Source organism: Pogona vitticeps, chromosome 1 (assembly GCF_051106095.1).
Source record: "Pogona vitticeps strain Pit_001003342236 chromosome 1, PviZW2.1, whole genome shotgun sequence".
NCBI classification, from domain to species: Eukaryota; Metazoa; Chordata; class Lepidosauria; order Squamata; family Agamidae; genus Pogona; species Pogona vitticeps.
In genome coordinates this window covers 27,625,544-27,638,345 of record NC_135783.1, presented here as the reverse complement: position 1 = coordinate 27,638,345, position 12,802 = coordinate 27,625,544, and the positions used below count along the sequence as shown (strand labels likewise).

The following is a 12,802-nucleotide window of genomic DNA, read 5'->3' as shown; positions in this document are numbered from 1 at the left end:
TTTGTGTACTTGAGTCATCAGCTGCACTAGCAGCATCTATTTCTAGAAACTCTGTGAGAGAGCTGAAAAAATGATTACTCCTACAATGTCAGACCCATATCCACAGTGTTAGAGCTTTGAGAAATCAGCATGATTTTACATGATTTCTGAAAACAAACATTTCTGTTGTATGATGAGGACTCATGCTACAGGAAAAAGACATCGCTTAAACATGCTAGTTAATCTACAGTAGTTAATTCATTTCTATTCTAGGATCATCCAGAAACTGACACCACAATGTCATCAAAATACAGATGACACTGCCACAAGACAGTGCTTCCCAACTTTGGGTAACCCAGCTGTACTTGAACTGCAACTCCCAGAAGTCTCAGCCAGCACAGATGGTGGTGAAGGCTTCTGGTAACTTCAGCCAAGGAACACCTGGGTTACCAAAGTTTGGGAGCCACTGCCACAAGGCAATGTTGGACTAGATGAGGACCAATAAACTGAAGTCAGATCTTGATAAGATTTAAGCTCTGTTAATAGGCAGTTTCTGGATCCAGGAATTAGGCAGACTGTTTTGAATGTAATACTTCTCCCCCTGAAAGAGCAGTAACATATTGTGCAGAATTCCACAATTGCCTTTGTAACAGGAAGTCAGTAAAGGTAAAGGTTCCCCTTGACAAATTGTCCAGTTGTGTCCGACTTTAGAGGGCGGTGCTCATCCCCGTTTCCAAGCTGTGGAGCCAGTGTTTGTCTGTAGATAGTTTCCATGGTCATGTGGGTAGTGTGACTAGACATGGAACACTGTTACCTCCCCACCGTGGTGGTACCTATTTACCGACTCACATTTTTACATGCTTTCGAACTGTTAGTTAGCAAGAGCTGGGACAAGCGACGGGAGCTCACTCCATTGAGTGAATTCGAACTGCTTATCTTACGACCTTGCAGCCCAGAAGCTTAACGATTTAACCCACAATACCACCACGTCCCTTATAACAGGAAGTACTTATAGGCAATTAAGAATGGTCCAACTGCTTTAGCTATTCTGGATCACAATTACATGGCTGCAGCTATCTGTGTACTGCTAACATCCAAATTAGGATGTGATAATGAGGGTTACATGAAGGTTCCCTTAGATAAATCTGGAACCTGCAGCAGGTACAGAATACTCCAGGGCGTATCCCCTGCTGAAGTCATGCCTGCCTATACTACTGCCTATGTACTAGGTAGAAGAGAGCATTATAAAAACTCTGCACTGCCTAATGCTGAAGCACCAGACCAGGTCAGGGCATTAATATCTGTATACAAAGTTCTAAATGGTTTAGGTATTTGGAGGACTGCCTTCCACATCGTAGGTTTATCCAGAATACAGGTGTCTTGTGAGCAAAAATCACAATGGATCAAGATGTTGTTGGATCAATGCAAACAAGATGGATTATGCCAACAATTAAATGTTTTGTGAAAACAGCAGAAATATTTACACAGTCACGCCACAAAGAAATATAGGCATAAAAGTTATTTGCCAGCCAAGATGTTATAACTATTATCATAATCATCTTAGAACTGCACAGCTGGAACCCTATATTATTAAGATTTTGTAAATTATTTTAGATTATTAAGTCTAGTCCCTGTCAAGGAGGCACAGTGGGAACTGAACGCTAATCTCTGGCTCTGCAATCATATATCTAAATCACTGAACTATCTAGTAGTTCTAACATATATCTGATATATTCCTTCAAGACCTCCACAGTTTTATGAAACTTTTCCCCGCTGCTATATTCTTTTAAATCCAAAATTACATTGTGGGAAGGTAGGTGAAATCATATATATCTTAGGGCTGTACAAAAAAGTGTATGTTCACCAAAAGAACAAAGCATGTCAGCTGAAGAGATTTCAAATTTTTCTTTGCAGGGAGCAGAGGCCTGTGGTTGGGGAAGGAGAGAAGTTTCATTTGTACAAATGCAAGTCTGCTTTTACAGTATTGGATTCCACCCAATTATTTATAACACCATTAAAATCTTAATTTATTATAGTTACATATGTTCAAACATTGTCTAACATATTTAATACTGTACTACACAGTACTAATTTTAGTTGAAATATGTTCTCCCTAGCTTAAAACTAGAACATTAGTAATCTTATTTTGTATACCCGAACCATAAGTTTAAATGTGCACATTGTTTACATTGTCTTTCCCCCCAGAAATGTTACCTATGTCAAAGGTGCTTGTCATGTTCTCTACCATCCTTCACATTCCCATGTGCTCTAACTATAACCAGCAGAAGTTCTACAAGCTAGATGAAAAGGGGAGGGGAAAGAAACTGAATTATTTTTCTTTGCTTCAAAATCTACATTTCAACAAAAAAGTACATAAAAACATTGTGTTAAATGAAGACTGATTCCATGAAGCAACTGACATTTCACAGAAACGTAAGAAAGACTGCATATATACATAATGCATACGTAATTATCTATGGTATAAGTGAGAGGACACACTTCATCCCATTTGGATTACAATCTGTCAGTGATGAAATACGTGTTGCATAGGTACATGATATAGTGGTGACTTAGGAATGGTTAATGGTAGCTCAATTAAACTAAAGCAAAAGGTATTACTATCTTAAAGAAGATGGCTAACATTAGCTACATACAAAACATGAAAATTAGAATGTAATCTTAAAAATATCTATTACAATCTAGTGAGTTCAGATGGACTTATTCCCAGGAATATGGGTACAAGATTGCAGCTTCACAGCCTTAATTTACAGCACAATCTTAACCATGTTTACTCAGAAATAGGTCTTGCTACTCCGTGGAACTTATTCCCATGTGAAGACATGCAGGACTACAGGCAAGCAGTTCAAATTTGTAATACATTTCTATTTAGAAGTGAAACCCACTGACTGCATGGAAGCTATTCCTATGTAAGTGCTTATATGAATGTGACCTAAATAATACCTTTTGGAAATAGTAGATGTTTTTCTGTTAATGTAAAATTTTCTGAATGACTCCTATACTTTTCATTTCCCAAGGTCAATGTTTTGGCTTGGGAAAGGTAGAGTGACAGGAAGTACAAGGGGTATTATCTCCAGTTTAAAGAAGGGCCTATTTGAGGGTGGAACCATTTCTCTCTTAACATGGGTCTGTTTTAGGATGAACATGAGTGCTTGCATATCACAGCAGCCTCATTTCAAATAACAGATTCATCCCTAGTTTCCATTATGTTATGGCTATGTTATTATATATGATACATGTGCACAATAATCTCACAACTGTATGCAAAACAATTAATGTATATAGATACCTATACAACTCTAGCACATAATCATGAAAATATGGAAAAGATGGACCTGCACTCTTTCTTAGCCCTTAAGAGGTGTGTGCGTTCCAGCCTTATGCCAGGTGCACTTATCTCCTACCCTGGATTCTTAGTTCCATGGCTTTAGTCTTCATAAGAACATAATAGATCTACAATTGCTTTGTGATCAAGGACACCTATGAGGAACGCATTGCCATGTGAAGACATTCTGATTATACTGGGCCTTACAGCTGCATCTGACATGATTGAACATCGACTGCTGTTCAACGTCTTCTCTGTAATATCAGACTGAATCAGAATTAATGGGCAACAGTTATAGGGCATCCTTCAAGATTTTGTTCTACGGCCACATTATTCAGCAGCAGACCATTACATGAACACAGCATTCATTATTATCAAGATGCTATATATTCTTAATTCTCACATCTCATAGCTACATACTACAATATATACCCCTCTCACCTCTTTCATGCAAAACTTAAGTCTTTGGCCTGCAAGAATCCTGACTATGGCCTGCTGTGTACATCAGAACAAGACCATATTCAGTTACACTGGGAAGACTGACAGGGATCATATGATGCATGCATAGAAGTATCTTCAAATCACTTTCAGATGTTTAAATCAAGACAACAGATCACAATAATCTTTGATTGTGCTTTCTTCATATAACCATCAGATATTAATGTAGGGGTTTACATTGATATTTTAGGGGTGCAATTTACAAAGACATCTGTCCTTATTTGTCCTGTTCTTGTCTCTGTCACAATTCTGACCTGGCCCTCTTAAATTTCATTTCTATATTTTCCTCCTACATGGGATTCTAACAATGTTACTCTTTCACTTAATTTCTTTATCTCCCATATAAGGCCCTACATATAAGGCTCTAAACGGTTTAGGTCCTCGATACTTGGTGGAACGCCTGCTCCCACCTAGATCTACCCGGATCACCCGCACGAGCCAGGAGGTGAGGCTGAGGAGCCTAACACCAAGGGAGGCCTGGAAGGAAAGGACACGAAATCGGGCCTTCTCGGCGGTGGCTCCTCGCCTCTGGAATAACCTTCCTCTGGCGATAAGTGCAGCCCCTACGCTGGGCACTTTTAAGAGCCAACTAAAAACATGGTTGTACTTTCAGGCCTTCCCTCCTGTCAATATTTAATTTCTTTTTCCTTTCATTTATTATTTGTTTTATTACTGCATGTGTCACAGTCTGTCTGTAAAATCTTTATGGTTTATTGTATACTTTTTTATTGGAAGCCGCTCAGAGTGGTTGAGCGGACCAGAAGGGCGGGATATAAATCAAGTCAAATCAAATCAAATCAAATCAAAAAATCAATCAATCAATCAATCAATCAATCAATCAATATTAGTTTCTTCTGACTACAAAAGTGGCTTGTCCGGTGGGGTAACAGAAAGGACCTCCTCAGTGGTCACATTCAAATTATAGATTCTTTGTCCACTGAAGGTGGGATGGTACCTCTCTTGCTATGTTCCACTTGATAGCTTAAAAAAATATTCTAGCAGGAAATTGTTTTCCCCAGTAGGCACTTTAATATCCAGTGCATGTGTTTATTGTCATGTTATTTTTATGAAATGTTAATATATTTTATAATTGGTTTTAAACATTGTAAACATATGTGTATATATATGTGTGTGTGTGTGTGTGTGTGTGTATATATATATAGAAAAAGTAGAATATAAGCCATTATATAAATATATAATGCAGCAGTAAACTTCCTATAGGTCTCTAAAATAGTAATCGTAACATATATGCTGTATGTTTTTTTACATTTAGCACCAATACAGAGAACTAGGGTTTTATAACTGTATAACTTCTAACTTTATTAAAGTTCTTATGAAAGGGACACTTCAGGAGTCCCTGGCAGGCCATCTACCCTTGTCCTGCACCCCCTGGCAGGCCCAACATAGATTCCAGCTGGTGACTACCAGGAAGGTGCAGAGTCAGTGATGGAGGCTCCAGGTGGGAAAGAGAAACCAGAGAAGACAAGCCACACCTGGGTGAGAGGAGACAGGGGGTGGGCCCAAAGGGTGAGAGCCCCAGTATAAAAGAGGAGGAGGAGGAAGTGTAAAAAGGCCAAGGGGGAACTGAACCCAGTGTTTTGTGCCTTGGGGAAAAATATGTGGTGATGGCCTGAATACCTGGATAGGACTCTGGGTCCAGGTGTGGGTGGCTAAAGGACAAGGATGTTACAGGAGACGCTGATCTTTAGTCCATTGTCAATTTCTATGTCCTCTTCAACGCCATGGAGACTGACCAGCAGGGCACACAGGCCCTATCCCAACCCAAAGAAACACTGGAGAAGAAAACGCCAAAAAGACACCCTGAGCTCAGCCCGCCTCCTTGCCCAAGACAGCAAATGTGGGAGATCCCAAAATCAATGGGCAGTCAGCTGTAGGAGGTAGACTGCCTGGGGCTGTTCCGAAGACCTGGCATCACTTACAGACTGTGATCAGTCTGAACCCAGTGACTAGAACTCAAACTCAGGCAAAGACTGGACTTGGCAAGGCAACCGTGGAGCCAACTCATCCCACCCTCACTCAAGCAATCTGAAAAAAATGTGATGCTGCCAGTGTCCAATCTTTTCTTGTACCCTTTCCCCTTACATTAATAAAATCTAGTTCTAGCAATTCCGGGAGTCTTGACTTTATGGAAGTCATGACCAAGGAGGGCCTCCTCATCACTCTCACCCTGGACAGGATCAATTTTATCTGCTCATTGGCTTTATCTCATGCCAAGACCAAGGAGATATATAGCTAATCAACAGGTTCACACACAATATTCTTACACCAAAGGTAAGAAGACTGCTCTGGAAGCGGAGGTCTTGCCAAATGGGAACAAAATGAACACCAAGTTTGACAAATAAGATGCAACCTAAAAATGACCCTATTTCAACAATACTGTCATTCTAAGCTTCCTAAATCATACCTTATGAAGCCAATAACAAGCGTCAGGGTCAAGGAGTCCTCCCTAACCCTTCCCCTCCTGAATTACAAGTCCCAAAATCCTAAGTTATTCTTCTACTTTATGAATCAACATTTGAGACAGAATTTCCCAGATGTAAAAGGAACTCAGCGTAACACAGGTTGCCATCTTCATGTTGAAGCAAGCACAAGATAAAACAAGAGGACAAATGTGAAAAGAAATGTTAAATTCTACCACTTATTTCCACTTTCATAGCCTGTTACCAACCAAACAAGTCCATTAAGGAATGCAAAAGAGATGGGGCTGAGAATCTGAGGAACATATTGGTAAAAGTACTAAGACTAGCAGTAACATTTTTACCCAGGCCCCTGGATAACTGTGCAGTAAGGGAGTGAAAGTTAACAGTTATATGTTTATAAATATAACAATTATATTTATAAACATATTATGTATGCTTTAATATTGCATTTTTAAAAAATTTATTTGTTTTCTGTTACACTGCAAGCTGCCTTGGTCACAATTTCAGGGAAAAGGTGGATACAAATCAAATAAAGCAAAAAGCTGAGTTAAAAACAATAAGGAAAGTATATAGCTGAATAAACACAGAAGAGGTAGGGCATCCAAAGAATAAAAGGAATGACCACAGCTTCTGCAAAACTAAGTCCTGTCTCACCAAACTCAACATGTGGATTAAAGTGATCTGGCATGTATTTCAATTTTAATCTGCTTTTCACAAATTTTCACCCCAAAAGTTCCTAAATAAATTTATTTGTCACTAGATGACATGACAGGCCTTCTAATGACTTGTCAACAGATTAAAGAAAAGTGGCAGGGAATAAGAACAACAGAACAATTGTCACAATGGAGGGATATAAAAAGTGGCATCTCCCAAGAACCTGAACTGGCAACTAAACTTTAAAAGTGACCTCATGGAGAACAATGAGAGTTATATGATGATCAGTATTCCACACACAACAAAGCAACTTGAACCACATGGAGATCAGTGAACAAACATTAAAAACGTAAGAAGATTTAAGCAAAATCAGACCAAGGTTTATCAAATACAAAACTTTATTCATATTGTGACCACCAGCAGGACCTGAATGCAACTGCATCTCTCTAAAATAGAATGATCAGGGTTGTTTTTTTTTTTGTTTTTTTTTTTTTTTTGGCTTTTTTTGAGCTGAAAATCATCCCAGGCTACTTTAAGAGTGTACTACCAAAAGAAATTCAACTAAGGGCCTAATCACACAGATCATTTGTATCATTTCTTTTTCCTCCTTTTATATATCAATATAGTTGTATGCATAGTCACATGGTATACAGTAAATACCACTCGGCCCAACCACATGGCTATCAGTTCAATAGGTACATTTCTTGCTATTTGTACCAGTTCTGTAGGCTACACGTGCCATCTCATATAAATCAATTCATTTTCCATCCAGTTTCGGGATCCCCACTACCCTAATATTTTCTCTCCTTTTTCATTTTTTAATTTATAGGTACAGTGGTACCTCGACTTATGAACGTCCCTAGTTGCGAACTATTCAAGTTACGAATGGCTCCGTTCACAAAAAGTTGCTTCGACCTGCGAAAGGAGCCTCGACTTACGAACCAAAAAAGAAAAAGGAAAAACACCCTTTCTTGTCCTTTTTTTGACCTAAGTTCACCTTAGGTCAAAAGAAGAAAAATTTTAAAAAAATTCACCCCCTAGTGGTAGAGTACAGATTAACCGGCTTTGCATTACAGTGGGGTCTTGACTTGAGAACTTAATCCGTATTGGAAGGCGGTTCTCAAGTCAAAAAGTTCTCAAGTCAAATCTGCATTTCCCATAGGAATGCATTGAAAACCATTTGATCCGTATCTGCTCTTTTCCGTCCATAGAAACTAATGGGAAGCTGCTATTCCGCCTTCAACCACTAGAGGGGGATATTTTGTTTCTTTTTTTCTTAGGTCAAGAAAGGTTCAGGGAAGGCAGGGAAAATACAGTCCAGGCAGTACAGTACCAGGCAGTCTGAAGACTGTCTCCCAATCCACTCTCTAAACGCTGGGAGGAGTGAGGAAGCAGACAGGCACCCTTTTCACTGGCCAACAGTTAACTGAAAGTTCACATTTTGCACTTTCCCTGCCTCCCACGTGGTTTTTTTTCAGTTCTTAACTCAAATCTAAGTACTTAAGTCAAGTCAATATTTTCCTATGAGAGCGGTTCTTAAGTCAAAATGTTCTTAACTCAAGCCGTTCTTAAGTCAAGACCCCACTGTAGTTCCTATGGGAACTAATGCCTCTACCTACAAACAGCACCTCGATATACGAACGAAAAACAGCAGATACAGATTAAATTGTTTTCAATGCATTCCTATGGAAAAGTTTGCCTCGACTTACGAACTTTTCAACGTACGAACGCTGATATGGATTGAGTTCATTAGTCGAGTGTACCACTGTACATACTGCTGAAGCAATACAGGCCATTTTTCTGTCACTTCCAGCTATTACTTGATGTACTACAGTGATGGTGAACCTATGGCACGCATGCCACAGCTGGCACACGGAGACCTCTCCTTGGGCACGCGAGCAGAGCACTACCCCACCCTACCCCCACTCCCTGCAGCTGAACCTCAAACTGCACAATTGTAAGCCACCTATCCCTGCTACCTTCCTTGGTTGTGGCACTTGAAAATCAGTTCTTTTACAGATTGGAGATAAGGATGCTTTATTGTTTTCTGCTATAGAACAGCCTGGGGCAGTCAATCTGGCTTGTGGCTTGTGAATTACTGTACCACTTCCACCGGACGTGACCACAAGCAGGAGGGAAAGCTCCAATTAAGGTGGGAAGGAAGGTGCGAGAGCGGGACGGGTGGATTCATGAAGCTTGTTTAAATGTAATGAGAGGAAACAGACATACTGAACTGAAGCAACTGATTGTTGAAAATTTTGTGTGTTTGTTTGTGTGTGTGTGTGTGTGTGTGTGTGTGTGTGTGAGAGAGAGAGAGAGAGAGAGAGAGAGAGAGAGAGAGAGAGAGAGAGAGAGAGAGAGGACTCTTTCATAAAACCATGAAAAAATGAACCTTCCAAATGTAATCTCCACTGCATTTAGCTCTGCAGTTTCTGCTGAGAAGAGCAAGTACTTCAAGATTCTGTTTAGACGCTGAATGTACACTGGGCAGAACCGTAATATTTAGAAGAGTCTCGCTAACAGCAAACACCTAGTAAAAGACAACTGACACACCTGGGATTAGATGTCTGAAATGTGTAGCAACTGTGTTTCTCTATTTCTCATCCCCAAAGCAGGCAAATCATAGTTTATTCCCCAAATCTCAATCCCTGTCTCTCTGCTCCTGGTCCTGCTTTGACTGCAACACCAAACAAAATGTCTTACAAAGACTGTGGCTTTCTTTATTGAGTCAATCCATCTCATGTGCATTCTTCCTCTTTTCCTACTGCACTACACTTTTTCCTACATTGTTGCCTTTTCCAGTGAGCTTTTCTTCTCATGATGCCACTGCAGTGGTCATTTGTTTGGTTATTTTAGCTTCTAGTGAGAGTCCACACTTAATTTGCTTTACTTATCTCTTTGACAAATCATGCTATCTGTAAAACTCTTTTCAAACACTACATTTCAAATAAGTAAAATGTGTGTATAAACTTTATGTAGTCTATAAAATGTGTATTAAAAGTCTGCACTCCTATATATAGCTGATTATCTGAGGGTGGTTTACTTTGCAGGAAATAAGTCCAGGATTTCAATGTACTTAATAAGTTTTATAAATAGGGTGCATTTAATTCAGTGTAGCATTCCGCCCTTGACTTTTTTCTAAAAGAGCTGTCAGTTAGAGGAATCAATAAGGAACAGACAAAATGTGTAAATGACATCAGGAGAGAAGAGCTGGTGAAACGGTTGTCTTTGCCTGGAAGAACACAAGGGAGAGATATCTACAATGCATTTTTGTCACAAGACATAACAGCAGAAAAAGTGGCTTCAGTTACTGGTGATGGGGCACCTTGCATGGTGGGGGTAGTATCTGCTTTCATTGTATTATACATCAAGAAGCTCTTTGTGCCAGGGAAGGCATCAAAAATTTAGACAATATCTTCAGAGATGTCACAAAAATTGTAAATTACATCATGGCCCATGCTCTTAATGTTCAACAGTTTCAAGCACTTCTCAATGAAGTTCAGGCACAGTATAATACTTTACTTATGTACAATAATGTCCAGTGTCTGACCAGAGGACAAGTCCTGGAGAGATTTGTAGCCTGCTTGGATGAAATTAGGCTGTTTATGACTGAAAAGCAGCAAAAATATCCACAGCTCACTGATATGGCCTGGCTTACTGACCTCATGTTTTTCACAGATTTTACAGAACACTTCAATGTACTGAACAAAAAACCTGCAAGCTTTAGGGAAAACAACATAAAGGATGTTTTGTGACATCAGGACATTTGAGAGAAAACTGCAGGTTTTTGAGAGAGACCTTGAAAGTGGGCAGGTGAAATGTTTTGCAAATCTAAAAATGCTTTTGGAAAATTCTACAGCATTTATGGACAATTGTACAAGCCATCAGGAAATCTGCAAGGAATTTTCTAGCATTGTAGCAGCTGCAAAGGAGAATTTTAGGAACAGATTTTTACAGTGTTATAAGATGGAGACAACTCTGTATTTTCTTACTTCTCCAGATAAAGCCAAATTTGAAGAACTTGATCTTTCTTGTTTACAGTGGTTAGATTTTGGAAATCTGGAAATGGAGCTATTGGAATTTCAAGAAAACTTTATCCAGAAAAATAAATTCTATGACCTGCATGCAGCACTGGAGAAATAAGTGTGTGAAGGGATGACAAAGGATAGAACAGTTGGTAGTTTTGAAAATGAAATCCTTAAAGTGTAGAATTCTCTGCCAAATAATTTTAAGTCAATGAAAGCACTTGGGATTGCTCTTCTTACTTTGTTGGGGTCATCTTATGCTTGTGAGCAGCTGTTTTCAGCTTTGAATTATATCAAACATGATACCAGAAACAGACTCACAGATGACATGAGTGCTGCATGTGTTGCTCTCAAATTAACAGCGTATGAGCCAAGGTTTGACAAATTATCAGCATGTATACAACATCAAAAATCACGAGTTGTGCAAAAGCATGCCAAGTTGAGTATACCTTATCAAAAAATACAAGCACATAATTATTTTTAAAGTGTATATATATTACCTGGCTTCAGACTATGCGCACAATGTATTACTTTAATATTTTTTTTCCATTTACTGGAGTTAATGGTTATTTTTCAATACAAAGTGTTTGTATACTTGAAAGTTCTGTTATTATGTTTTTCTTTGAAGACAAAAGGTGTTGATTAGTTCAGACAACTGTATGAGTTTTTTTCTAAACTAAAACCTCAGTATTCAGATTTAATTGCAGTGCTGGCACTTCGAAAGAAACAATTTGGTTTTCTGTTGCCATTTGGGTACTCGGGCTCAAAAAGGTTTGCCATCACTGATGTACTATCTGGCAGAATATGTCACTAGATAAATGTAGAGCAGAATTAAAAAGGCATTGATTTGTTGAAACCCTAAGGGAAAAATTAATTATAAGCCACACAAAAAAGGGGACAACAGGTACAATAGGGAAGATATTAGTTAAGTGGTACATTGGTAAATTGTTGTGGAGAAAAAAGAAAAAGTAAGCAATTTATCACTAAGCATTTAAGGAAAAAAAATGTAAGGGCACCAGAGACCATGGCACTCAAAAACCCAACCCTTTCACAAAGTAAATAAATCAACAACACATGTTGAAATGATGAGGACTGAAGTGATACAGGGATCAGATCATTTTTAAAAGAACAATTGGCTGGTAAAATGATGTTGATGTTACCCATGAATCTTGTGAATAGAAATTTATAAAATGATTTAAATAATGGCATAATCAATATAATGTGCTCTTGGCATGTGTGACTACAACCTAACCATGGGAAGTAAGTACTTATCTGAGTTCACTGGGCTACATAATCCTGGTTTATCAGAGACTGTGGCCAAAACCCTCTTGTGTAAAGCTTCACTCACACAATCGGATGACGTCACCAGCTGTAGGCTTTTATTGCTCATTAAACTTAGGGTTAGGGTTTTAACCACCTCCACCTTACCACCTTTTGACCTAGGATTTGGGAGCTTCAGGATTGGGGGCAGGGAGACGTTTATGCCTGAAGATAGCCACTGACAGTCCAGCTGCCAGGCTTGGAAGAAATCATGTGTATCAGGTTTCTTACTATCCAAAGTAATGGACTGATGATGACACCCTTATTCTTCAAAACATTTTGAATACTTTTTAAACTGCTTTATTCTGGATTCTCAACACTAAAACAGGGTATAAGACTAATTAAATATGTTTCCTCACAGCTAGAAGGCCTTTATTAAAAAATGACAAGAGTGGTTGAAATATTTCCAAAATTCTCTGTGTATCCCTCACACTGCTGAAACATAGCTTTCTTCACTTATGAACTTTATTACTTTCAAAGGTACCAACGGGCAAACAATAGCAACAGTATTCTAATGGAACAGGCTGGTCTAAGCTCATATC

At 38.9% G+C, this 12,802-nt stretch overlaps 1 protein-coding gene across 7 annotated transcripts in view; it reads right to left on the bottom strand.

Moving 5' to 3' along the window:
• SYT14 (synaptotagmin 14) overlaps positions 1 to 12,802 on the bottom strand; it is a 135,730-nt gene that overhangs the window by 114,887 nt on the left and 8,041 nt on the right. For 3 of the 7 annotated variants that reach the window (XM_020794607.3, XM_078382926.1, XM_078382927.1), the window contains exon 3: positions 2,194 to 2,276. The exons of the other annotated variants lie outside the window; for them this stretch is intronic. In XM_020794607.3, the coding sequence (XP_020650266.2) occupies positions 2,194 to 2,227 (34 nt within the window). In that variant the 5' untranslated portion in view covers positions 2,228 to 2,276. The remainder of the gene's footprint in view (positions 1 to 2,193; positions 2,277 to 12,802) is intronic. 7 annotated transcript variants of the gene reach the window in all.